Here is a 27,084-nt window from a genome sequence, read left to right on the forward strand (position 1 = left end):
TCAGAGTAGTCAATTCTATATAACTCTAATCTGTCGCTCTGTAGTATTCTAAAATGCAGGTGTAAAATGGGATTTCACCAACATCAACCTCTGTGACCTGATGATCTATGTCATTCCCTTCTAGTCATTCCCTACCCAGGGAACAGGGGAAGATTCAAGGCAAACTGGGAATTTCAATTTCCAAAGAGCACTTACTTCCCCTTTAGGAGAATACTCAGACGGTCATCAACTGAGGTTTTATCCTCTGCAGCATAAGTCTGGCCCTTTTTTAAGGTTTGGATCATACAAAACTGTCCAGTTAATCTTCTGAACAAATCTGGAGGCACACGGAGGGGTTCAAACAATCGGCGGTAGATGCCACTGAGCTCCTTCTCAATCTTTACCTGAAATGCAGCAATGACCAGATGCTGCTGTAACAGAGCAACACCGAAACACTGGCTTCTTCTGTCTCAATATGGTTTTGAGAATAAACAAATCTGCACACCCGCCATGGCCCTTCTGTATTTCAGTCAATGGAATCTTACACAGACAGTAAGAGGTGACACAAGTTTCGATGCCAAAAGGGCACTTTTGCAGTTAAACAACTCCAAGAGCATATGGAAAAGATTTGCACTATTAGTCACATCTCTTCCTATGTGCTGTAGAGCAGCTGCGGAGGTTTTGAATGTTACCACCACATAGACCTTCCCAGTCTTAGCGTTTCCTATAAATAACACAAAACCTTTTGTCTTTATAACAATTTTGTTTCACAGAAAGAAATCATATGGACTTTTAAATATTACAGCCAAAAAAAAAAAAAACTCCACATAAAATAGGAATCAACCTGGGAAAATTTTATGAAAATACATGTATTAAGCATTTTATCTATGCGTAAGCATTGTTTAATGGATCAACATAGGAAAAGAAACATCCCCAGCTGCGATCATTGCTTCTGATTTATTTATTCTGAAGCAAAGCAAAGAGGGTAAAAGGGTTTCAGTGAAGCAATTTCGTCTTTAGCTAAAACACTTTATAGAATGGAGAACCCATTGGATTAAGTCTGGCTACTGGAAGAAGGGAAAAGAAAAATGGCTCAATCACTTCTGCTGCCAGACAAGACCCAGATCACATGCCATAATTGGGCCCGGCATTATTAGTCTGGGAAAACTGAATAGCACATGAATGAACTTTGGGCTCAAAGGATCATCCATCCCAATGAAATCTGTCACAGCCACACTATAAAGCTTATAGATCCAGATGATGATAGCCACTCAGATGTCATTACACCTTTGTGCTGCTCTTGCCATGTTTCATTTTAACGGAGAACCAGCATTTATATCTTTCAAAAAAGTAGGTTCATAATATGAGAGGAAACGAAAGCACAGATACTGTGTGAGTGTTTTACTCGATGCTACTACCATCGCATCAGCAACTTCTGAACCTTATGTTCAGAGCTTGGGGTGTCAGCAAGTTCTGATATTCAGCAATTATAATCCTCACTATTACCACCACCTACCTCCTCCACTTTAGAGTCCTAGTAATGAGTGTTTAAAATAGTTTATTCACAAATATGTCCCACTTTCAGAATGCACACTAGCCGATGTGGCATAGTAACGAGCATCTGAACTATTGACTCATATTCATAATCTGCTTATCCTGCAAGTCTTAGCTCAAGTCCCTATTCCTTAACGAAGCCTTCTTAATTCTTCTTGTGAAAGCATCCATGCATCAAATGTTTTTTTGAGCACTTGCTATGCGACAATCACGGTTGTCAGGAGCACAGAATATAAAAGTAAGGTAGTAGACGACAGTTCCCACCTATTTGCTGTTCCCACACCCTGTAAAAGGATTCTCCATCCCCTTAGCCCAGCCTATTCCTACGCTATCACAACTTGGCCATATAATGTGGAATATGAGCAAAAGTGATGCATGCTCCTTGTGCATGGAAGTTTTAAGAGACACTGGGTCTTTCTCTTTGGTTCTCTTGTACTTTTTTCTCTGCCATGAGAATGCATGTCTAACCAGAACCTGCTGCTGCAGCAGAGACCTGGAAATGACACAGGCCAGAATCACAGCTGACATACAGTTGCTAGAGTCCACATATAAGATGGGTGAGAAACAGAACTTGTCACTGAGATTTTCAGGTTGTTTATTACACAGGATAACCAGAGAAAACTAACATAGTAAAGCAAAACAGCCTGGGTTGCAATGTTTGAGGAGGTTACGATCTAGTAGAATGCCTATTACATGTATCAACTATGTCATTCAAATAATCATTTCCTGTGAAATGTCTTGTTTTCTAGTAGTTTTCTGTGCATATGTCTGGCTTTGAACATAATAGGAGGACAAGTGCTGTATCTTCTACCTCACTGAATAATTGTGTGCCCTTTGAATAGTTAATAAACGATGTACAGTGATTTCCCGGAGCCACACTACTTTATTATCCTAGTTACATCTTTTTGTTCTTAGAATGACCAAAGAAACACAACAAGATAAGTTTTTCAAGATAAGTTGAAAAAAAAGTTAAATATTAGTGTTTTGGTAACACCCTCCCAAAACGATGATTTTCTTTTCTTTTCTTTTTTTTTTTTTTTTTGATGATTTTCTTAAATGAATATTTTGGGCATAATGAAAAAAAAAGTCATTACATTTACAAAATAGCACAAACTATTTGTAAATCATTAGTATGTTCAAGGAAGTTGCCTGTGAATAATTAATTTTACAACTGGGCAAAGATATTTCCAAGTGACATCTGAATATCAATAGACAAAAGAAATAATGAAGTTATATGATGAAAATGTTCTTATATCTAAATTGCCTGAATGATTTAAAATCTTTAAAAAAACTCATTTGTAGGGGTGTCTGGATGGCATGGTTGGTCGAGCAACTGACTCTTGGATTCAGCTCTGGTCACGATCTCAGGGTCATGATATGGAACCTCACGTGGGCTCTATTGAGTGTGGAGTCTGCATGAGACTCTCTCCCTCTCCTTCTGTCCCTCCCACCTGCACTCTGTCTCTCTCTCTCAAATAAATAAATAAATCTTTAAAAAAGGGTCATCTGTAGAGCAAAGTTCATAGTATTCACATATTTCACTTTCAGACATATGTAAACAAAATCAAAGAAATGATATTAAAGGGACTAAAGATGTTAGATGTTCATTCTCAAGTCTGAACAAAGCACTTCAAAACCTTTTTGGCTTTAAAATACCTTCCTTATTAATTAATTTTAGTAATTACCGGTCTTTTCTTGTACAAAAGATATGACAGATGCAAAATGTTGACACCCAGGAACACAGAGTTCCAGATCATGATATCCAAGGCACATCGGTAGAGAGTGGCCCAGACAATATAAAGGGTACAGCCTGTTGAATAACAAAGTCAACATGTTAGAGGTCTAGAATAGTGTCAGCATGTAGCTAAATAAATAAATCTGTTAACCTCTCTATAAACAAACAAGCGAGTACATTTAAGAAATACTTAAGCCAGGGGTACCTGGGTGGCTCAGTTGGTTAAGGGATGGACTCTTGATTTTGGCTCAGGTCATGATTTCAGGGTTCTGAGATCCAGAACTCCCCCACCCCCCACCCCACCCTGGACCCCTTGGTTCTGCACTGGGAATGGAACTTGTTTGGGATTCTCTCTCTCTCTCTCTCTCCTTTTGCCCTTCCCCCTGCTTATGCATGCCCATGTTCCTGCTCTGTTTAAAAAAATAAATACCTAAGCCAAACATCACATTAAGTTCCATTTTGTTGTCTTACTACCACAAAAGAAAAATGTGCTTTGTTGCAGAAAATTTATATAGAAAATATTTTTAAAGGGGGAAAACCCCCATAATTTTACTACATAAAGAAAACCACTGTTGATATTTAATAAGTTCTCCATTTGCAAATTTTATTTCCTTACAATCTTGATGCATTTTTCCCTGATGGCAAACCTACAGTATATAAACATTTAAAATACACTCTTTTACTTATTTTACTTATTGTGGTAATTTCTGTTTTGTCAAAACTCTTCATATACATAGTTTTTAATGACTGTCACTGATTAAACTCTCATTTATCTAACCATTTTCCAACAGGTAAACAGATGAGATTTTTGGGGTATAATTTTTGATACATCATCAAAACATCTTTATATATTAAGAATTAATGTTGTTGTTGTTTTTTTACTAGTTCCTTAGGGTGAGTTACCTAACAGTAAGTCAAGGAAATGAACTTTTCAGTTTTTCATGAGACTGAAGAACTGTTTCCCAAAGGTATATAAATATTTGCAATCCTACTAGTTGGGAATGCCACTATCAGGTTGTTAATAATATAAAATTTGAAAACTCTTAATTTGACACTGAGGAATTATGTTTCATTTTATTTTGTATTTCCATTATTGGTGAACCTGAATATTTTCCCAAAATTTTTTAGCTGATTTTTTCTTTCTTTCTTTCTTTCTTTCTTTCTTTCCTTTCTTTCTTTCTTTTTCTTTTTCTTTTTTCTTTTTTTTTTTTAAAGATTTTATTTATTTATTCATGAGAAACACCGAGAGAGATGCAGAGAAATAGGCAGAGGGAGAAGCAGTCTCTCTGCAGGGAGTCAGATATGGGACTGGATCCCAGGATCACGACCTGAGCGAAAGGCAGATGCTCAACCATTGAGCCACCCAGGTGCCTAAAATTTGAATTTTTCACCTGAAAATTTTCCATTCACCCATGGAAATCTTCCTGCTTTTTCTTATCAATTCTCTTACTTTAGGAAAAATATCCCAGTTTCTTTTGACCCATTTATGGTGGGAGAGTCAATATATATTTTTAATTTAAAATAAAATGTTCAGGGGATCCCTGGGTGGCTCAGCGGTTTAGTGCCTGCCTTTGGCCACGGTGTGATCCTGGAGTCCAGAGATCGAGTCCCACGTTGGGCTCCCTGCATGGAGCCTGCTTCTCCCTCTGTCTGTGTCTCTGCCTCTGTCTCTCATGAATAAATATTAAAAAATAATAAAATAAAATATATTGTTCAATATGACACAAATATATCAACAACATGCATGCACAGAAAAGCTAACCTCCCACATTAAAAAGTTATCCGTTTGCAATTTTTATTTCATCAGAATGATTTGTGGCATCTGAGTAGACCAAAATGTAGAACTTTGTAGGTTTTTAAATAATATTTCGTAACAAGTCTTGTTGAATCTTAAAATAGCATTAAAGAAGACAGGGAAACATAATGCTTTGACAGACTGAGAACATGAGGACCTGAATTATAGTCCTGGTTTGGCCACATTCTCTCCACCTTAATTTTGGATTAATCATTCAACTCCGCCAGGTTTCATCTTGGTTGCATTAGATATCTCCTTGGTCCATCCTACCTCTAAAACCGTGTTTTAAAAATTATAGTTAGCCAGGTGTCTGGGTGACTCGGTTAAGCGTCTGCCTTCAGCTCAGGTCATGATCTTAGGGTCCTGGGATCAAGTCCTGCATTGGGCTCCCTGTTCAGTGGGGAGTCTGCTTCTCCCTCTTCCTTTCCTTCTGTCCCTCCCTTGCCTCTGCCCACACTCGTGTGCTCTTTCTCTCTCACACATAAATAAGTAAAATCTTTTAAAGCATTTAATTAGCATTTGCCTTTTTATAGGGTGTGGTTTTTTGTTTTTCATTAAAAACTCTAGTGCCTGCTGCAATTGCTACCTTACTCAGAGAGAACACAGCCACAGGAGTTGCACAAGCTACCTTCTAGCTTCCCTTCCAGGCTCTTTTTATTTGATCCATCTACTTATCTAGCTGTTTACCTATCTATCTACTTCTTCATTTATTTGGAGTAGAGATGACACACAGTGTTACATTAGTTTCAGGTGTACAACATAGTGATTCGACAAATTTATACCTTATGCTATGCTTACCACAAGTGTAGCTCCCATCTGTCACCATCCATCGCTATGATGGTGTATCACTGACACTGTACCTCTTATTCCCACAATTTATTCATTCCATTACTGGAAGTGGGTCTCTCACGTCCAGACTTTCCTTGTAATTCTTCACGCATACCAGGCATAATGAGCTACTCTTCATTCTCCCTCAATATGCTGAATTTCCCTCTCTTCTGTGCCTTTTACCTGGATCCCATACACACTCACACTCAGGAATCCTGTTCATCTTCCACAAGCCAGCTCCAATGTCATCTCCTCAGTGTGACCTTGTTCCGCCTTCCTGCTGAGCCTATCACCCTCTCCATTTCTCCCTGGCACTGGGTGCATGCCTGCGTCACAGCGTCCAACTCCTCACACATGACTGTGCATCTGTTTCTCTCCAGCACTGCCCCCCCCCCGCAAAGTATCTTTTTCAAAGATGGACATTGCCTTCTTCAGTCTTTGCCTGACAAATTATAGGTGCCCCAAAATGCATCTGAATAGATAAATCACCAAGGAAACAATCACATAGAGAGTAATTTGTCAAGAATCACTGGCTAAAATAATAGATTCAATTGAGTCGGCATTCTGATGTGAATAAATTTAATCCACCTCATCAGGATTACTGGAGCCCTCAAAAAGTTTTACTCGAACCACTGTGTCTGGGAAATTGCTTTTGTTTCCAACTTACAGACCATAAGAAATGCCGATTCAAATCACAGTGGTTAAGACTGGTTAGTACTTACTATATGCCAGGCACTATTATAAGTCAAATATCACACATACATGGGTGCTGGCACACACACAGACACACACGTACACACACACTCATTTAATTCTTACAACAGCCCTAGGAGATGGGATTATTTTTACCCTTATTTGACATGGGAAAACGGAGTAGAAAGGTTCCATCACTTGCCCCAGTTACACAGTTAGCAAAGGGTGGAACCAGTATTTGAATTACACAGTCTGCTCCAAAGCCCACACTCCTACATACAGATGGATTTTTTGATATCTGGAAAGTCTAAACAACATAGAAAACACACATGGTCTTATGTAAAACAAATAAGGGAAAGACAGCATGTAAAGACCTGCGTGGCAAGTCACCTGATATATGTACTACTAGTTTGCTGACAAAGACCTATATTTTAGGTACGCTATAGACCTGACAAGGAATACCCGAGAGCCCCCAACACAAAGTCCATCTGATGCCAGTTATTGGGGAAATTACATAAGTTTCAATTAGGTATCTTACCTATAGTTAACATTCCTCTAAGCAGTATCATATGAAGGTGAAGTGTAGTTGGAATAACCAACCCAATTGTGAAAAAAATATTTGCTACATGAAAAACTAGGTGATGTATCTCTCTCCAGTTTTCACATGTGGTCTCATTGGAAGGCACAGGTATGATACTTTCTAACTTAGGTGTAAAACCCATTGCAGTTGATTCTGTCAAAGGGCTGGACTCGGTATAATTCATCTTGAAAATCCCTGTAAAAACAAAGAAACAAAAGGATAATCATAAAAATGGTAGCTGTATATTACTACCCCTATAGGTATTACATCAAAATTATTTCTGGGGCAGCTGGGGTGGCTCAGGGGTTCAACGACTGCCTTCGGCCCAGGGTGTGATCCTAGAGACCCAGGATCGAGTCCCATGTTGGGATCCCTGCATGGAGCCTGCTTCTCCCTCTGCCTGTGTCTCTGCCTCTCTCTCTCTCTCTCTCTCTCTCTCTCTCCTTCTCTGTGTCCCTCATGAATAAATAAATAAAATCTTAAAAAATATATTTCTGTGAGCTAAACATTGGTAGGTAGATTTTTCTGGTGCTTATGAATTAGACCCAGCTATGAACCCTACCAGCCACATATTGAGTATCTATTACTTTATCTGTTAAACGATGATAGTAATACCTCATTTGACTTTCTAACGAAATATATAAAATATTTAGCAGAGTGCACAATTATTCACTGATATATGTATATCTGTATATAAACATGCTTGGTGCTTGGAAGAGAGGAATAAGGAATTAACCAGTCTAAAAGAAAATCACCAACGTTCATAAACCACCATCACATTCCTACTATGACACTGAGTCCAAACACAGAAAAAATAACTGGAAAAACTGATTTTTTTAAGTACTTTCAAAAAATTTAACCCTCTCATATTTACTATTTGAAGGCTTAGGATATTTAGAAGGCTCTATTTACATACTGTCATTAAATGTATATATGTATCATGCATTATACATATATACATTCCATATTATCATATATGCTTGTAATAAATACATTATCAATCATTTAGATATGCACTGAGAGATATAAAATTTACTCTTTGTTTCATTGTCCAACTTAAATCTCTACTTTCTTTGCCATAAAAATTCTACTGGTAGCATGTTATGAATTAAAAAGTAGTAAACTTGTGGTTTACATATATGTAGGAGAGGCAATGAATATACATTCAACTATTTAATATTAAAATCTGTAGCAAATACATTTCAAAGAGTATACATTTTGCACATGCTTACCTAAACCTTAACACAAAGTGGCACCATTTCCTAACTAAATTACCTATCCTTCATCTCTGGGACTTAAAAAACTCTATTATTAATGACACAAATTGGTCCCTGACAAAAACCATGTAGGTTTACAGATTGTATGAATTATTCTGTTTCAGAAAAGGAACTCCAAATAGGGACCAAAAATATCTTCAAACTTAACCTAATAACAAGTCTTTCCAAAATAAGGTCACACAATTGACCATACTCTTCTGTTCATTTTTTTCATCATATCAAAGTAAAGGTTTTAGGTAGAATAATTAGTACAGATTGGGAATTTTGAAAGGTTATGAGGCAAATCTAAAAGAATTCTACGTCTCTAAAGATGATTTTTAAAAAAGTCCATGCATTACAAACTATGAATGAAATGATCCAGTTAAAGATCTCTTTATATAATTTTCATATAGTTCATAAATATGACAAATAGTTGACTTAGATACTGATTTTATGCAAAAAGGAAAGAAGCTACATAAATTCAACTACTTTCCAAATGCTTGAATCAATAAAAATATAAGCCTATTGGGGTGAGAGGTGTCACTATTTGAATAATTCTATTTATACAAAGGTTGCTTTCAAGGACCGGATGAGAATTAATCCCATAATTTCCGCAGGAGGGAGAATGGTATTCAAGACCCTCTATCACTCATAAACTAGTGTCGACGTCAGCTTAGGCATTAGCATTGCCTAAACCGATAATAACTATATTTCTATGGCACTTTAGGATGTGCTTCCACTCCTATTGTCCTATTTCCTTTTTTAACTATCCTGTGTTCTCTGTGAGGCAGAGGCAATGCCACACTCATCTATGTATACTCACGGCCTAGACTCTGTAGAGAATGCCAGGGGTGAAAGCCGTATGGAAGGAACACAAATATGACAAACATTTTTAGAAGTCACTTTCAGTCTCCCCAAACCTTAGTAAAGACAGCAAAGAGCCCACTGTTCCCGGGACTAAGAAAGTCAGGTTCTATACCGAAAGCCCTGGGGAGTCACAAAGTCAAGGGAGGTCACTTCTGCTCCTTGGGTCTGCTTCTTCCTGGGAATAGAGGTGGCTGGACTAGATGGTCTTGGAAACCCTTCAAGTTCGAATAGCCTGAGGCTCTAATACATATTTACATAATAAGGTAGTTAATACATATTCCCCTTCATACCCACTCAATTACACCCATATCACCAACTAATTTACTCTGGCTCAAGTTTGGGCTTTAAAAAGTTCTTCAAGTGGCACTAAAGGTACCAACTTCTGCTCCAAGAGAAATGATAAGAAAACCATCACTTCCTGATGCAAGAACCGGAGACACAGCAATAGGAATTTTTAAAAGGTGGGTTTAGCCTACAATATATTTTGATGCAGCACACCTTATTAGAGATTTGGGCATTTAAATACATGCCTACTTTACTTTCTATATCTATTATAGCTTGTAGAATAACATTGTATACTACATTTATCATATAATTTATTGTTTATTCATATACCTATTATTTATCTATGTGCATTTACCTCTACGTCAATTTTGAAATGCCAGTTACCTATTATCAATAATATCGACCGGATCTTACTAATTGCAGCTTCCTTTGATCACTTTTCATAGACTTAAAGTCGTTTACACTGAACTATCCTTATAGTCCGGGGAGGAAGGCTGAACTGAAAAGCTGGCACGCGTTCGGGTTCATTTTGACGGAATCCAGAGAAATCTACTTTCTCCTATTAGTTCTCCAGAGTCTAATTTCTTTAATCACGTGCTCTGGTGAAGTCCTGCTTCATCTCTGGGTTTTCCAAGTAGGTGTCTGAAGGATTAAAGAGCTCCATGGTGAAACTAACGTTAACCCTTCATCAAACTACAAAAAAAAAAAAAAAAAGAAAAGAAAAAGAAAAAAAAAGAAAAAGAAAAGAAAAGAGAAGAAAAAAGGCGGCAAGGAGGAAAAGTCCTGCTAGCTGACTTCATTCATTCTGGAAATCCAGCTGAGCCTATGCCCATCTGCGGAGTCGCCAAGAGTCTTTCCGCCGCACTTATTCCTGCCTCAACCCATCAGGTCTTTTTTTTTTTTTTCCTCTCCCAAGTAAGTTTTATGCCCAACATGAGGCTTGAACTCACGGCCCTGAGATCGAGATGCATGCGCGACTGACTGAGCCAGCTGGGTACCTATTCCTGCTTCAAAGCAAGCCGCTTCAGGGACGTGTCTGGCCAACAGCTTCCCCAGGCCTGGGAGCCCAGGTGCGGGCGGGGCCTCCCAGGGGACCCGCTCGCCTCGGCCCCGGGGGGGGGGGGGTCAGTGTGCGCAGCTGCCCGGGCCCCGGGGCGCGCCCCTCCGCGGAGACCCGGGGCCCCGGGGTGCAGCCGAGGGAAGCGCCGCGAGCTCCCGGCCCCGCGGGCACTGCCGACCCCGAGGCCCGGGCCGCGACCCCAGGCGGGGGGAGCCGCGCGCCTCCTCGGGCCGCGGGGGGAGGGGAGGGGAGGGCAGGGCAGGGCTCCCGGCGGCCGGGCGCGGGGGACCGCAGCCGCCCGGGGCTCCAAGTCGCCGCGGGAGCCGCCCCCCAACTTTCGCTTCCCGATTTAGCCCCGGGGGCCCGAGGCTGCGCCCGCCCGCAGCTGCGCCGCCCGCTCCTTACCGGCTGGTCCCCGGCTCCGCGCTGGGGCGGCGCGGCGGGCGGGCGGCGGCTCGACGGGCGCCCCGGGCACAGCCCCGGCCGATCGCGGGTCCCGAGCCTCCCTGGCCGGTGCCGGGTCCCCGCGCGGGCAGCGGCTTTGACTAAAATAGGCATCGCGACCCGGGCTGCCCGGGATCCCGCCGCAGCGCGCAGGCGCCCGCGCCCCGGCGCCCCCCGGCGGACGGAGCCCCGGGGCCCTGGGCCGCTCCCTGCTCCCCCCCAGACACCCCCCGACCCCCCCGCGGACGGAGCCCCGGGGCCCTGGGCCGCTCCCTGCTCCCTCCCAGACACCCCCCGACCCCCCCCCCGCGGACGGAGCCCCGGGGCCCTGGGCCGCTCCCTGCTCCCCCCCAGACACCCCCCCCCGCGGACGGAGCCCCGGGGCCCTGGGCCGCTCCCTGCTCCCCCCCAGACACCCCCCGACCCCCCCCCGCGGACGGAGCCCCGGGGCCCTGGGCCGCTCCCTGCTCCCCCCCAGACACCCCCCGACCCCCCCCCCGCGGACGGAGCCCCGGGGCCCTGGGCCGCTCCCTGCTCCCCCCCAGACACCCCCGACCCCCCCCGCGGACGGAGCCCCGGGGCCCTGGGCCGCTCCCTGCTCCCCCCCAGACGCCCCCCGACCCCCCCCGCGGACGGAGCCCCGGGGCCCTGGGCCGCTCCCTGCTCCCCCCAGACACCCCCCCCGCGGACGGAGCCCCGGGCCCTGGGCCGCTCCCTGCTCCCCCCCAGACACCCCCCGACCCCCCCCGCGGACGGAGCCCCGGGGCCCTGGGCCGCTCCCTGCTCCCCCCCAGACACCCCCCCCCCCGCGGACGGAGCCCCGGGGCCCTGGGCCGCTCCCTGCTCCCCCCCAGACACCCCCCGACCCCCCCCCGCGGACGGAGCCCCGGGGCCCTGGGCCGCTCCCTGCTCCCCCCCAGACACCCCCCGACCCCCCCCGCGGACGGAGCCCCGGGGCCCTGGGCCGCTCCCTGCTCCCCCCCAGACACCCCCCCCCCCCCGCGGACGGAGCCCCGGGGCCCTGGGCCGCTCCCTGCTCCCCCCCAGACACCCCCCGACCCCCCCCCGCGGACGGAGCCCCGGGGCCCTGGGCCGCTCCCTGCTCCCCCCCAGACACCCCCCGACCCCCCACCGCGGACGGAGCCCCGGGGCCCTGGGCCGCTCCCTGCTCCCCCCCAGACACCCCCCCCCCCGCGGACCGAGCCCCGGGGCCCTGGGCCGCTCCCTGCTCCCCCCCAGACGCCCCCCGACCCCCCCCGCGGACGGAGCCCCGGGGCTCGGCTCGCTCCCTGCTCCCCCCCAGGCACCCCCCCAGACCCCCCCCGCGGACGGAGCCCCGGGGCCCTGGGCCGCTCCCTGCTCCCCCCCAGACACCCCCCGACCACCCCCCCCGGCGGACGGAGCCCCAAGCCTCGGCCCGCTCCCCCCCGCCCCCCCCGCTCCTCCCCCGCCTCCCCCGCCCCCTCCCCCCCACCCCCGCTCCCCGCCGCGTCTGCACCGCAGTCACCAGTTCGAAACACCCGCGCGTTTCTTCCCCCGGTTCCCCTCTACGGGTCGAGTCTGTCCGGGTTTGGGCATCCGTGGGGGCGGGGGGGCGGCATCTAGGACCTGCGGCGTGGGCGGCCCATCTCCTGGGGGCACCTCCAGCTGCAGGACCCCGGCGGGGAGAGCAGTCGGTGGACGCGGCACCCAGAATCCCACCCCCACCCCCACCCCCCCAAGTCGAACAACCCTCTCGCCTCATTCCTTTCTGGGACAGTCGCTGGCGCCTCGGCCCCCGCGGGAAGGGTGGGGGGGGGTAGCCGGGGGGGAGGGGCGGGGGGACGGCCGGACGGGGAGGGGTGCAGGGGTCGGCCGGCGGGGGGGGGGGGGCCGCGCGGACCCACTTCAGCCGCGAGCCCGTCCGCTCTCCCAGGAGGCTCCTTAGCCGGCAGGTGCATCCCCGCGGCGGTGCGGGCCCCTCCACCGAAAGCGAAGCTCCAGCCGAATTTGCCAAGTGAATTCGGGAGACGTGGGCCCCGAGGTGGGAAAACGAGACGGAGGCGCGCGCCAATCAATCTTCACTGTTCATAGAGGACACCTGTTTGGGGTAAGAAATGCAGGGCACGAGAATGCAGAGAGTTGGCTGGGGCGGGGGTGGGGGTGGGGGTGGGGGTGGAGGACAAAAGTGGAAGAAGGTGAGATGGACATTGAGTTTCCACCCGGAACGTCCCACTGTGGTATAGAATTTGTGCCGAATATTAGAGACCAGGTGGTGCGCGCGTGCAGACGTGACCTCAGCCTGACAAAGACAACAGGTGCATTATAAGGTAAGTCCCTGGAAGTGCTCATGTGCGCCTGGAAGTGCACACTCAGCCAAACCTCTCCGGGCACAGGCGGGGCAGCAGAGTTCTCAGAGCGCCTGGGCCTAGGGCTGGACAGGCTGGGTTCGAAACCGGCCCCCGCGCCCAGCGGGCTGTGTGCCCTTGGAAAGCTACTTAGCCTTTCTGTGCTTCGGTTTCCTGGTTTCCTCTTTTGTACCATGGGGATGATGATGATGATGATGATGGTGATGATGATGATGATGATTGCACCTGCACCTCGAAGCAGTGATTTGAGGACTAAATGATTTCGTGTATGTAAAAGGCTTAGGATGGTATGTGGTACATAGTAAGTTCTACGTATACGAATATACATTATGCTGATAAAGCTTCTTCTCTGACATGTTTGAAACTTCTTGTAACTGTACAAGATTAATTTGCAAGGCTGCTTCTTCAGAGCCTGTTTCCTTCTAGTGTTTTTAGCTGTCACTAAATACATTTTGAGATGTAGATACAATAATAAAAGTGCACAAAGTTCTGCATGGATATGCATTGGAGAATGGCTTATGATGAACACTGGAGAGAACCTAAATTCTAACCATGGGGGACTAAGTAAATTATAGAACATCCAAACAATCTTGTTCTAAGCAGCCAAAAGAGAAAAAAAAAAAATGTAGAGAGGCACCTAGCTGGCTCAGTTAGTAGAGCCTGCGATTCTTGATTTTGTGATCAAGAGTGAGAGCCCTGTATTGGGCATGGAATCTACTTAAAAAAAATTTTTTTGTAGGAATAGTAGAGATATAATAATGTTAACTAATTATATAGAACAGATGTTGGTAAACTATGATCTGAAGGCCCAGCTCACAGTCCATTTTTGTGCAGTCCATGAGCGAAAATGACTTTCATGTTTTTTATCGGTCGAAAAAAATCAAAAGAAGAATAATACGTTACGATGCGTGAAAATTACATGAAATTCAAATTCAGTGTCTATAGAGTTTAATTGGACCCCAGCCATGCTCATTCACTTATGGCCGCTTTTGTGACAAAGGCAGCATTGAGGAGTTCCAACAGGAGTTCCGTATGACCCAGCAAAGCCTCAAATAGTTACTTTTTGGTTCTTTCCTGAAAAAGCTTACTACTCTCCCTTGATAAGAGTATAGTTTTGTGCTAGGCACTGCTATTAGTGGTTTAGATATATTAAGCCATTGAATCCTCATCGTGGAACTTGTGAAGAAATAGATACTACTATTATCACCATTTTATAGAGGGGAAACTGAGGTGGAATATTCTGGTCCCACAGCCAATGAGGAGCTGAGCCAGGCTGTGAACACAGGCAGCCTAGTTCCAGAACACAGGCAGCCTAGTTCCTAGTTGCGCCTTTGTCCACTAGCTACAAGTTTCTGCCACCTTCTATTTCTAGCTACACTGCTTCCCGTGGGAAGAAGTTAACTAGAAAAAAGGCAAGTTACAAGAGTGTGTAGAATATTAAAAATCATCCACGATGATATGCTCTAAAATGCGTGCACCTTCCTTACTGCAGAGTGGTGAGGTTGCAAGTGATTTTTCTTTTTTTCTCTCCTTTCTTCCCTGCCTTCCTTCCTTCCTCTCCCCTTCTTCTTCCAACTCCTCCTACTCTTCCTCCTGCTTCTTCTTCTGCTAAATTTTCTACAGTGATTATGTTACTTTTATGATAATTTAAAAACATATTTATTAAGATAGTAGAGCCCGGGTTCTGAGTTTTGCAGATGGGAAGGCCAGATTCCAGAGGTACGATGACGGAGTCAGCTGCGACAGGACACATTCATGCCTTCCCTAGCAGAATAAGATGCCTGGAAGGCTTACAGGTCACATAAAAGATTGAGTAGTGGGATCCAAACTCCTAAGACTTGAGAACTGGCATTTGAGAGAGAGAGAGAGAGAGAGAGAGAGAGAGAGAGAGTCTCTGTTTTCTCCGAGTCTGTGTTCCACCTTAAGTGGAGACCGAACTAAACCCAAAACCCTCACTATGATGCAACGAAGGATTAAAACACAACTTTGTATTTAAGTTTCTTATCACTGGCATATGAATAATAGCTCTGTAAAATTTAAAATGAGAATTCTAGACACAAAACCTGGTTTTGGAAATGGCTTAGGCTCCCTGGTCGCCTCCTGCTTGCTGTGGAGAGGTCTGATTGAAAGCTCCTGAGCACTATTTGGAAGCCGATATGATGCAAGGAAGTGACTTGCACAGAGATATAGAATGCAAAGCATACAAGGCATGAATAACAAAATATAGGGCAGCCTGTCTCCTCTGCAAAAACTCATGGCTAATGTAGCTTAAGTTGACATAATTATTTCTACCTTTATTTCTCTGTGGGCCTCCCAGACTGCTTTTTCTATTTGGAGAAAGCCTCGATGAGATTTCAAAGTTCAGAGAGAATAAGTGTTGTGAAAATAAAACAAGACCTGAGGGAGTCGCTGGTTTTAAAAAAAGTATGTAGCGCGATCTTCTGTGTGTCTATCTGCCCATGGTTGACATCAGTGTAAACTTTTTTATTATAGGGAGACCCCGGCTGCTTCTGGTATGGTCTCCAGGCAGATAGTTCTGATCAAACATGGATTATTAAACAATGATTTAATTAGATTTTTTTTACACCAAGTTCCTCTCATTAAATGCTTCATTAACTTTTTCATTGACCAGTTTGTCAACTAACCTCAATGACCTTTTTAAATTCCTTTTCCTTTAAAAAAAATACTAATATAGGGGATCCCTGGGTGGCTTAGCGGTTTGGCGCCTGCCTTTGGCCCAGGCTGTGATCCTGGAGTCCCGGGATCGAGTCCCACGTTGGGCTCCCTGCATGGAGCCTGCTTCTCCCTCTGCTTGTGCCTCTGCCTCTCTCTCTCTATGTCTCTCATGAATAAATAAATAAAATCTTTTAAAAAAATACTAATATAAGGGGTAACTGGGTAACTCAGTCGGTTAAGCGTCCAACCCTTGGTTGGCTCAGGCCATGGTCTCAGGGTGGTGAGATTCAGCCCTATGTTGGGCTTCGCACTGAGCATAGAGTCTGCTTGAAGATTCCCCATCCTTCTCCCTCACCCTCTGCTTCTCTCCCTATTTGTGTACTCTTTCTCAAATAGGTAAAATCTTTTTTAAATTAAAAAAAAATAAAAAATTAATTAAAAAACACTAAAACTTAATAGACTTTGTTTTGTTAGAGCAGTTTTAGGCTTACGGATGATTGAGCAGATGGTACAGAAAGTGTCTATAAACCCCTTTCTCCCTTGCTCACGGTTTCTCCTGTTATTAAGATCTTGCATTAGTGTGATATATTTGTCACAATGGAGAACCAGTGTTGATACATTATTATTAACAAACTTACATTAGGGCTCATCATTGTATTTTATATTCCTATGAGTTTTGCCAAATGGTATAATGTTGTGTATCTACCTGTGATACAGTAAGAAATATATTTTTGATGTTTTTTTTCCTAGTTCCTGACACACAGCTTTTAAAACCTTTATAATTTCCTGAGTGATAGGGGTGCTAGGGGCATCTTTTTTCCTAATATTTAGAGTTTGACCCTCAATTCCTGACATGGAACTCTTAAAACCTCTGCGACTTCCTGAGTGATGGGCATGAAAGGAGCATCTTACACAGAGTTCCTAGATCCCTTGGAATTTCCTGGATGAAGGAACATTTTTTTTGTTCTAATGAGATAACTCCGAGTGGACTCCTGGATAGTTTCTGGGTGGGGTCTGGTCACCAGAAAGATCCAAGCCATGATTAGAAACTTAGAGCATCCAGCCCCCCCTTCATCTACTGGGGAGGGAAATGAGGCTAGAGACTGAATGAATAATTGATCTTGCCTGCGTGATGAAGTCTCTATAAAAATCCCTGAACTAAGGGGTTCAGAGAGCTTCCAGGTTGGTGGGCACATCCACATACTGGGAAGGTGGCACATCCCAGCTTCACAGGGATAGAAGCTTCTGTACTCAGGAACCTTCTGGACCTTACCCTGTGTACCTCCCTATCTGGCTGTTCACTTGTATCCTTCATTAGATCCTTTATAACATGGGTTTCCCTGTATTCTGTGAGTCATTATAGCAAATTATTGAACCTGAGGACAAGGTCAAAGGAACCCCAATTTAGAGCTAAGTCAGACCGAGGTGTGACCCTGGGGGCCCACTACTTGTGATTGGCATCTAAAGTAAAGAGGTACTCTTGGGGAGCTGAGACCCAACCTGTGGGATCTGCACTAATTCTGGGTAGTTAGTGTCAGAAGTGAATTATTGGATACCCATTTGGTGTCTTGAGGGTTGGAGAACTGGTTAGTGTGGAAACTGCACCCCCCCCCCCAGCATTTGGTGTCTGGTGTTGAGAGGAGAGGAAGTTTTCCTTTAGCAATGTCATGTACCCACCATTACAACCTCAAACCAAACAGTTTCACTGCCCTAAAAATCCCCTGTGATCCATCTTGTCATCCCTCTCTTCCCTCCCTAACCCTGGGCAACCATTGATATTTTTTACTGTCTCCATAGTTTTGCCTTTTCCAAAATGTCATATAGTTGGCATCATACAGGATATTGACTTTTCAGACTGGCTTCTTTTACTAAGTTATATGCATTTAAGTTTCCTCCTTGGTTTTTTTTTTCTGAATCTTAATAGCTTATTTTTAAAGTCACTGAAATATTCCATAGGATGGATGTACTGCAGTTCATGTATCCATTCACCATTTTGTGAATATCTTGGTTTCTTCCAGTGTGTGGCAATTATGAATAAATCTGCTATAAACATTTGTGTGCGGGTTTTTGAGTGGACAGGTTTCCAGCTCATTTGGGTAAATACCAAGGACTGCAATTATTAGATTGCGTGGTAAGGCTATGTTAGCTTGGTAAGAAACTGCCAAACTGCCTTCCAAAGTGGCTGTACCATGTTCCATTCCCACAAACAATGAGTGAGGGTTCCTGCCATTTCACATTCTTGATAGCATTTGGTATTTCAACCTTTTATTTTAGCCATTTTAATGGATATATATTTTGCCTTTTAGAACTAACTCAGTTAATTTGTTTAAAATAACTAAATAATGACTGAACAGGTGTTTATATCTTGGCTAAATAAAAAACCGAGAAACATGTCAAAGAAAAGGGATGTGATTTCCCATATTATTGATGCATCCCAAAGCACACAGTCTAAAAAAAAAAAAGTTAAAACAGTACCTAAATTTTTCTAAATTCATGAAGAAACTCCATAAAAAAGTTGGATTAGCTGTCATTCATTAAAATATGAGCCTTTACTTAAAGGGTAAAACTTTTAAATGAAAAGTGACCCAGTGAATTATGAAGGCAGTCAAAAGAGCAGAGGGAGGGGTTGGCATTAGCAGCTGGATTTGAACCATGGTTTTATATTTAATAAGCTGAGCAAGTTCAAATCATTTATTAAACTTTTATGAGTCTCAATTCCTTGTCAATAAAAACCAGGATAATAATTCATAGTTGACAGGATTATCTTGACCTTTAAAGTCCATAAAGGTTTTATGGCATCAAATGTCTGGCATCAAATTTTGGTAGCTTAATTGTACATTTTTTCTATCCCCCCTTACAGTGTTCCACATGGTACATAATCAACAAAAATTATTAGAATTTCGGTCATCAAAATTCCCTAGTCTGATGAAATAGTTGAAATATCCTATGAACATATGAAATGGGTAAGAGGTAGTTTTATTTTTTATGTATTTGCCTGTTTTAGATAGATGGACTCTAACATACACAAGATTGATGTTTCCAACAAAATTGGTAAATTGCAAGACTTTGGCACATACTAAAATTTCCAGTGGTTTGGGGTTTCCCTGGAGTAGCCAGAAATGAGATATTGGTTTCAAAAGCAAACTCATGAAATATGCAGTAGTATAGATTCTAGAAACTGGGCATTTGGCAGAGCTAAGTTACAGTAATTTACCATCTTGGGGTTGGCACAAACATGCATACAGTAATTATAATGTCAAAAACTAGAGGCTTGATATTGTTTCTGTCTATTATTCTTCACATAGCTTTCCTTCTAAAACAGAAGAGTTACCTTTGTGAATTATTTGTTTTGAATATTGACAACAACAAAGCCCCTAGGGGAAGCATGTAATAGGATTTCCTAATCCTTTTTTTTTTTTTTTTTAAGATTTTACTTATCTGATGCAGAGAAGAGCTCATAAGCAGGGCAAGTGGCAGGCAGAGGGAGAGGGAGAAGCAGACTCCCCATAGAGCAGGGAGCCTGATGTGGGGCTCTATCCTAGGACCCCTAGGACCCCGTGACTGGAGCCTAAGGCAGCCACTCAACGGACTGAGCCACCCAGGCACCCCAGGATTTCCTAGTCTTTTAGGAAGTTATTTCAAAGAGAATGAATTTATTATAAGGAGCTAAGCATAACAGAATTATGGTTTTTTAAAAAGTGTGAAAAGATAATCAGAGAAGTAACTCTGAATTCACAATCAATCCCCAAAGACACCTCAAACCGGGGCCCTGGTTGACTCCTTAAAACAAAACTGGATCCTAGGCTCACCACATAGGTACCCCCAGAAGAGCAGATTCACAAGTCTAGCTCCAACCACTGTGATGACCTCTCTTGTGTTCTGTTCTTTCCCTTTTGGGAGTTTCTAGAAATTCACAGACACTCAAACTCTGTCTACGAATCCCCAGTTAAGCACTTCTACTTTTAGAGAAATGCAACAACCCCGAGGAAAACACTTTCAAAGGTACTATTTTTTTTTGTAGTGTGCAAATAACTTCTTTATATGAGGCATTTGGTTGTTATAAAGGAAAAGTTGTGAATAATAGAAAAATAGCTTTTGGCAATTCTTGGTAATGTCATCTATGGTATTGATAAGATTTTGATTGGCAGTGAAGCCAAGGAGTGATTTGTAATCTATATCTGGTAAAAGCAGAACTTCACTCATAGAGTTTCTACTGAGCAGTATTAATTAATTTCTACTGTTACGTTATTAATTCTCAAAAAAAAAAAAAAAAAGGCTGGTCTTGGAGGCAAATGCAAGACCTGATAATAGCCAGCCCGGTAATTGACATCAGCTAGATACAAAAACCCAGAGCAACACGTTATAAAGATGGAATAATAAAATAAAGTTGGGAATAATGACAATGCCATCCGGCATTAATTGATGTGCAAAAGCACTCAGAGTTCTCAGGAGAAAAGAATTATTTGAATGCAAATTACTGTTATTACTACTACTTAAATTGTTGTAATAAATTCATGAAAATAAGACACCTGCTGAGCTTAATGCATATATAAAATCCGATAAAGTATTTATGAACCTGCTGCCAGCAGTCTTATCATTTGGCATAAAAAATGGTAAACACGATGAAATTTTTTTTTTAATTCAAGATCAAACCTATGTGGTACAATTTAGAGCCTCACAAAAAGATTACAATGATAACCTGGTTTGAAAACCACGGAGACCCTCACACACTTCCATAGAAGAAAGTCGTGCGTTGTTAAGGTTAGGATTTTAGAGTCATTGAGTCTCTAAGTATGGGAAGAATAGAAATACTTTGGGCAAGCACATTTTCTGGCAGAAGCCCAATTTGGTTTGAATGCCATGTACAAAACTATGCTTGCGCAGTTGTACTACTTGCCACAACTTAGGGATTTCTTAATATTTTTTTACATCAACTACGCACTTCAAGTTATCTGAAGAGAAGTGTAATGAATATATTATAAGCTCAGAAAACAGCATCTAAAAGCAACAAAGCATTCCAAAGGGAGTCAGGAAATCTCTCAGATGACTTCATAGGACTTTTAATAGATAAATAAAACTTCAGTACTTAGAAAATTTATGTTGAATAGCAAAAAAAAATCTAGTAGAAAATGTTGCTATTAATTACCATTGTGAGATGAAATCATTAAAAATGCCTTGGCATTTAGTACTTACATTATTAATGGTTATTTTATTGGCATGTTTCAAAGTGAAATTACAGAAATGTGATTCGTCCTAACAGTTAGTCTCTATCTCTTTTATGGCTTTTATCACTTGCTATCTTTTGCACATTCATGTACAGGTCTATTTCTCCTTTTAGGTTGTGAGTTTCTGGAGGGTAAGAAGTGTGTTTGATTTATCTTTCATATCTCCATGGTACTTACTTAGCACATGATTTGCATATATTTGGAACTCAGCAAACATTAGTTGATGGAAAAACTGGGTATCTTTGTTTCAAATACTATTATTGTCCAATAGAAGAAATGCTAAATATCTAAAATTTTTTTTTATTTATGATAGTCACACACACAGAGAGAGAGAGAGAGAGAGAGAGAGAGAGAGAGAGAGGCAGAGACACAGGCAGAGGGAGAAGCAGGCTCCATGCACCGGGAGCCCAACGTGGGATTCTATCCCGGGTCTCCAGGATCGTGCCCTGGGCCAAAGGCAGGCGCCAAACCACTGCGCCACCCAGGGATCCGAAATGCTAAATATTTTAAAATTTGTTTTACAACTGAAGTTATTATGAATAGGGAAATAACAGAAGAAATATATACCAACATATTAATGGAAGTCGGGTTAGAATAGTAGAATTATTGTCTTTATTTTTTTCTATTCCAACTTATAATATGATCACACTGTCTAATAAAAGGAATAAACAACAACAAAATGACACTTAATGTTCTACTAGATTAGATTACTTTATTAGAATTATGGTGACTTGTCTGCTGTAATAGTGACACCTCACTCTCCTTCCCCCCTCTCATAGCCCCCCAACAACTCTCTTCCCTTTTCCCATCTAGCTGATTTATGATGAACAGGAGCAAGTTGAAAAGGATAGGTTTGGAAGGAGGGGAAGAGATAATGGCTTAAGCCTGAGATGGATGTATTCATTCATTCATTCATTCATTCATTCATTCATTCAGAAACACTGAGTGGTCTGATGATGAGAAATGCCTGGGGTCAGGGTCCAGTGGAGGAAGAAGGCAGGAACCTCAATGCCAGAGGTGTGAGCAGGATCAGTGACACTCTTGGGGCCATCAGCCCCAAACCCCAGAAGCCAAGGGGCCAAGCAACATTGCAATCCATCCAGGGAGGACGCAGAGGAAAGAGAGAGGCCAAAACATCTCTCTGCTCTTCCGTGAGGCCTTTATACAAACCTGTTTCTACACCCAGAGCAAGGACAGAAGCAGAAAGACTGCCAGTATTATGTTAAAAGACTGTTTAAGATGGGAAGAAACTACTTTTAAGCGTCAGGATCAAGTATTTTCTGCCATCACAGGGAAGAGGGTGTAAGAATAGGATGAGATCAATAACAGGTTTAAAAAAGGTGTGTTTTGCACATGTCTGACCAATGTTTCCTCATTTCTTATCTCTTGCACATTTCATTCGTTTTTTTTCAAAAATAATTTAATGGGCACTTAACGGTTTTTGCACAGGAAAAGTATAATTAGAATAAAAGTATGGAGTGTCGGGCAGCCCGGGTGGCTCAGCGGTTTAGCGCCACTTCAGCCCAGGGATTGATCCTGGAGACCCGGGATCGAGTCCCACATCAGGCTCCCTGCATGGAGCCTGCTTCTCCCTCTGCCTGTGTCTCTGCCCACCCCCCATCTCTTTCTCAAGAATAAATAAATAAAATCTTAAAAAAAAAAAAGCAAGGAGTGTCTAGCTTTAGGTGAGGTCAGAGGAGGTCAAACTGCAAACTATATTTCTGAGAAACATGAAATATAAAAACTATTATATTGCTTATCATTTAAACTAGAATTACTCTCAGGGACACAATAATCCACTGCATGCAACACAGAGAAGCTCTAAGCTAAGTCAGCCTGCAGATTTTCAGCCCGGAGAATGATCTCGGAACCCGAAAACTATGAACAGTGCCTTTTGAGCAAGTGTTGCTCAAACTCACTTCAGCAATATCAGCAAGAAGAATGTGGCTTTGAAATCACTTAGAGATAGAATAGTTCTGCATCATGCAGAAAAAATTGACATGTAGAAAAAAAAGGATATTATTACAGGTCTTTAATTTTATTTCATGAGAAAGTTGCCAGTGGCACTGCATGGTTGAATTCCAATTGGGAGAGGGAGTCAGTGTTGAAATTCAGATACGGATTCAAGAACAGATGCAATTACTTTCCTTCTCTCAACAAATATTTACAAAGCAGCTACCATGTGCCAGGCACTGTTCCCAAACAGATATAGACTAGTGGGGGGATTTTTTTTTTTAGTGGGGGAGTTTGAAAAGAAAATTTCTTTTCTCAGAAAAATAGATATTGTGCACATTGGCTAAACTTTGATCTCAGATGAACTAATTTCTATCCCATAGTAATTCCCTGTTCTTCAGAAATGTCCACTTATACTGCACCAAAAAATATCTTTTTTTGGCCTTCCTAGCTACCATTTGAAGATGTTTCTGTTTACCAAGTTTCACTGTGCACATCGTTTTATTTCGTCTTTGAAAAGAAAGAGAGAAACAGCACTACAAGTGGACACTAAATTAATTTACCTATAAGTGGGGAGGTGGCACATAAAGCTTGGTGGCCTGAGAGAAGGAAGTCTTCTGAGTAAAATTTGTGGAGAGATCACTAAGAAGACATAGAAATATCTGAAGTGATAGGGGACGGATCCAAAATTTAATGAATTTATTTAAACTGCATCAAAGAAGCTGGGCCTTGCTCTTTCATTGTATAAACCTATAGCCATTTTAATGGCATTATATTTAATTACACATTTTACTTGTAAACCACATTGGAACTCAAGCTAGTTGCTGATGGTTCTGGAGAAGAAAAGTTCAAGTGTAGATCACTTTCCCCATGCTATCACCAAGGAGTTCAGCAGATGTGTAACTAGCAGTTTGGCTTTGGCTTTTCTTCCAGTTCAGATTGGGGGCATTTTAGTTCCCTTTAAGTCACTCAGCACCATGGTTGTGTAGCCTGAAAAGTGCAAGCACACCGATTTGGAAGAACTGGCTTACTTTGAGTGTCACCATTTACTGCGATTCAGCCTCTCTAATCTTTATCCATAAAGTGGGATTCTTTCCAGGAACAAGTAAATGAAATCGTATGTGGGCATGCTTTGTAAACGATAAAGTATTAAATTGATGTAAGATAATTGTTTTGTAATTATATACTTTGGGAGATAATTTCATATTTAATAAGAGTGGAAATCACAAGTTAGATAGAGCATCTCATATTAAGTGGAGCTAAAATCCTACTATGAAATTATGTAAAAACAAATAGTTTCGGAATCCTATACATAAAATAAAATTACGTTTGTTAAGCTCCCTGAAGCTTAAATTGAGATAGAGTAAGGGGAAAAAATTATAGTTCAAGACACAAATGATCGGTTCTTCAGGGGAGAAGAAAGTTCCCTGTCAATCTTTAATAGCGAGCAGGTTTTAAAACTAGGTAAACTTAGCATAATAATAAAACTTCAAATCATGTCGAAACCATGCTGATGTTATATGCAAATGCCCAGGTCCAGCATTAAAATGATGGTAACACGCATAGATGACTGAGAGCTCAAGTAATGTCTCAGTCTTGCAACATCTTTTCAGTATTGTAAGATTTTTTTTTGAACTTGAAATAATACACAGTTCTATCAAACTGAACATTTACATTTTGAGAAGTCTGTATGATACTGATGTTTATTTGTATGTTTTATTGATGTATAGGTATTAAATTTTAGTAGAAGGAAGAACAATGAGAGAATTGAGCCCACCGATGGCCTACAGTTGAGTAAACTGTCATTTGCTAAAAAATACTGTTAATTTGGGAACACCATTTCTGAAGGTTAATTTCTTCTATAGCCATATGTAACACAGCAATGTGGACCCCTGTGAGTGCGATCCAGTGCCACGTGTATATTTATATCCTTGCTCCAACCGGAAGTCTAGAGTACCTGATGTATACAGCGTATTGCTCTTATGATAATTCGCATTGTCTGCTCAGTGTGTTTTTCTTATGGCTCTTGCCAGCTAAGTTTGGGGGATTTCACTTAGTCACTGCTCTGTCAAGTCAATTCTGTCCTTCTGCTTCCGTGCAGTGTAACAAAACGACATCCAGAGCTTATCCAGATGAGCAGAGAGCAACTGAATTGCCTTCTGCTCCTTTGTTGAAGAGGAGAGAAAATTCTTCAACCCGTAAGTGCTGAGAGAGCATCATACTATTCTTTATGGTAGATTAATTTCAGCACCACGAGTTCCTAGGAGTGCAGAGTCCAGGGCAAATCATACTTTTGTACAGAGGTCAAATCAAGTTCAAAGGACGAGCTCTTGAGGGGAGCCGGAAGCCTCCAAATACCCAACTGAAATAGAGGCTGTGCAAATGGGGCCTGCAGCCCCTGGGAACTTGCCTAGGTGACTGGGAGGAGAATGGTTGCGGGCTCATTTTAAGCCACTTCTTTCCTCCCTGAGGCTACTTCTCAGGGTCGTTCCTGACCACAAAATTTAGGACAGAGAATCACAATCACCCCAATACTTTGATGTCATAGGGACCGCCCTTGACCAGAATCAGCTTCGTGGGCATGCAAAGGGCCTCAGGCTTACGAAAGCCCTGCATTTGGTTCAATGCTCTACTTTCTCGGTCTTAAAATTCTTTATACTCACTGAACAAGGTGCTTCACTTATTTATGCACGTATAGACCTTGTGAACAAAGCCATGAAGCATTTTTAACACAAGGAAACCAACAGTGCCTCATCTTATTGCACTTTTACCAGTGATAAATGAGTCAAAGGAATTTAGGGCTGGAAACAATTAGGCTGAGATTAAAATGAGCCCAATTTTTAATAGAAATTAAATTTTAAGTGCACTGTGTTATTGCACTTCAGGGGTCCTTTTTTTTTTTTTAATATCTATGGTTTCTTCTTTCTGCCTCACTGACCAGAGTATTTTGAGAATAGCAAAATGTGGTTTGCTAGAATTTCAAACCAAACATACAGAGTAACTACATAGAGGTTACTATAGGGTTTTTGGTATTCTGTTGTTGTTTAAGTGAGAACACCTGGGTGCAAACCAAGGTTTTGGATAATAGTTATCTGTTCTACTGAGGAGGGCTGGTGCCAGGCCTACACACAAGTGTGAAGATGGTGAGGCTCACCTCTGGACCTCCTCTCTCAACATCCCTTTAGCCTGTTCTGTTTGTACTCCTTTCTGTTCATCCCCAGAATGGTTAGATTTCTGGAAAACCTGCATGTAAATTCTTCTGCTCCCCCTGCCAACACTATCTGACCCAAAAAGCGACATCCCATTTCTATGTGGTTTGTTCTCAGTTGACTTTCATGGTTAGAAAGCTATCTGATAAATAACCGCTGTGAAATTATTTAGCTGGCACTGACCTAAGGTGTGGATTCTCCTTGGGGTGCTTTGTGCTTTAATATCTGCAGGCCTTTGGTTGTACCTCACAGGGAGCTGCCATTGTGTCTGCTTGTGTAATAGCTGCCACGATGGCCACGTGTGGCTGGGAGGACAAGCCCTGCAACTATTGCTTTAGTTCAGGCTGAACCTGATGAGCTCAGTAGCTCATCCAGACTAATGATTCAGACCTTGCCACCCTGTCCCACTTACAGCAGATGCTAATGTACAGAAAGATGATGTACTTGACATAACCCCCATTCTCCTTCCCCAGCCTTCTTGCTGACTTTGCTTCCTAGGTCACTGAGAAAATAGAAGTAATTACCAGAGAACTTTCACAAGCTCCCAGGGCAGCTCTCCTTTGCCAGCAGCTGCCCTCCCACGTACTTTCTGGCTGT

General features: G+C 42.9%; 1 protein-coding gene across 7 annotated transcripts in view; it reads right to left on the reverse strand.

The window, feature by feature from the left end:
- BVES (blood vessel epicardial substance) overlaps window positions 1–13,041 on the reverse strand; it is a 38,927-nt gene extending 25,886 nt beyond the window's left edge. Inside the window, exons 1-5 of one of the 7 annotated variants that reach the window (XM_055330788.1) lie at window positions 12,584–12,714; window positions 9,400–9,527; window positions 7,123–7,359; window positions 3,219–3,343; window positions 196–383 (exon numbers count right to left, since the gene is read on the reverse strand). In XM_055330788.1, the coding sequence (XP_055186763.1) occupies window positions 196–383; window positions 3,219–3,343; window positions 7,123–7,348 (539 nt within the window). In that variant the 5' untranslated portion in view covers window positions 7,349–7,359; window positions 9,400–9,527; window positions 12,584–12,714. Of the gene's footprint in view, window positions 1–195; window positions 384–3,218; window positions 3,344–7,122; window positions 7,360–9,399; window positions 9,528–9,956; window positions 10,256–10,522; window positions 10,693–11,037; window positions 11,074–12,583; window positions 12,715–12,962 lie in introns of those variants that run through there. The other 6 variants (XM_055330794.1, XM_055330792.1, XM_055330789.1 and 3 more) reach the window with 6 other exon arrangements.
- Between the last annotated feature and the right edge of the window lie 14,043 nt (window positions 13,042–27,084).

Source organism: Nyctereutes procyonoides, unplaced genomic scaffold, assembly GCF_905146905.1.
Source record: "Nyctereutes procyonoides isolate TBG_1078 unplaced genomic scaffold, NYPRO_anot_genome, whole genome shotgun sequence".
In the NCBI taxonomy this organism is placed as follows: Eukaryota; Metazoa; Chordata; class Mammalia; order Carnivora; family Canidae; genus Nyctereutes; species Nyctereutes procyonoides.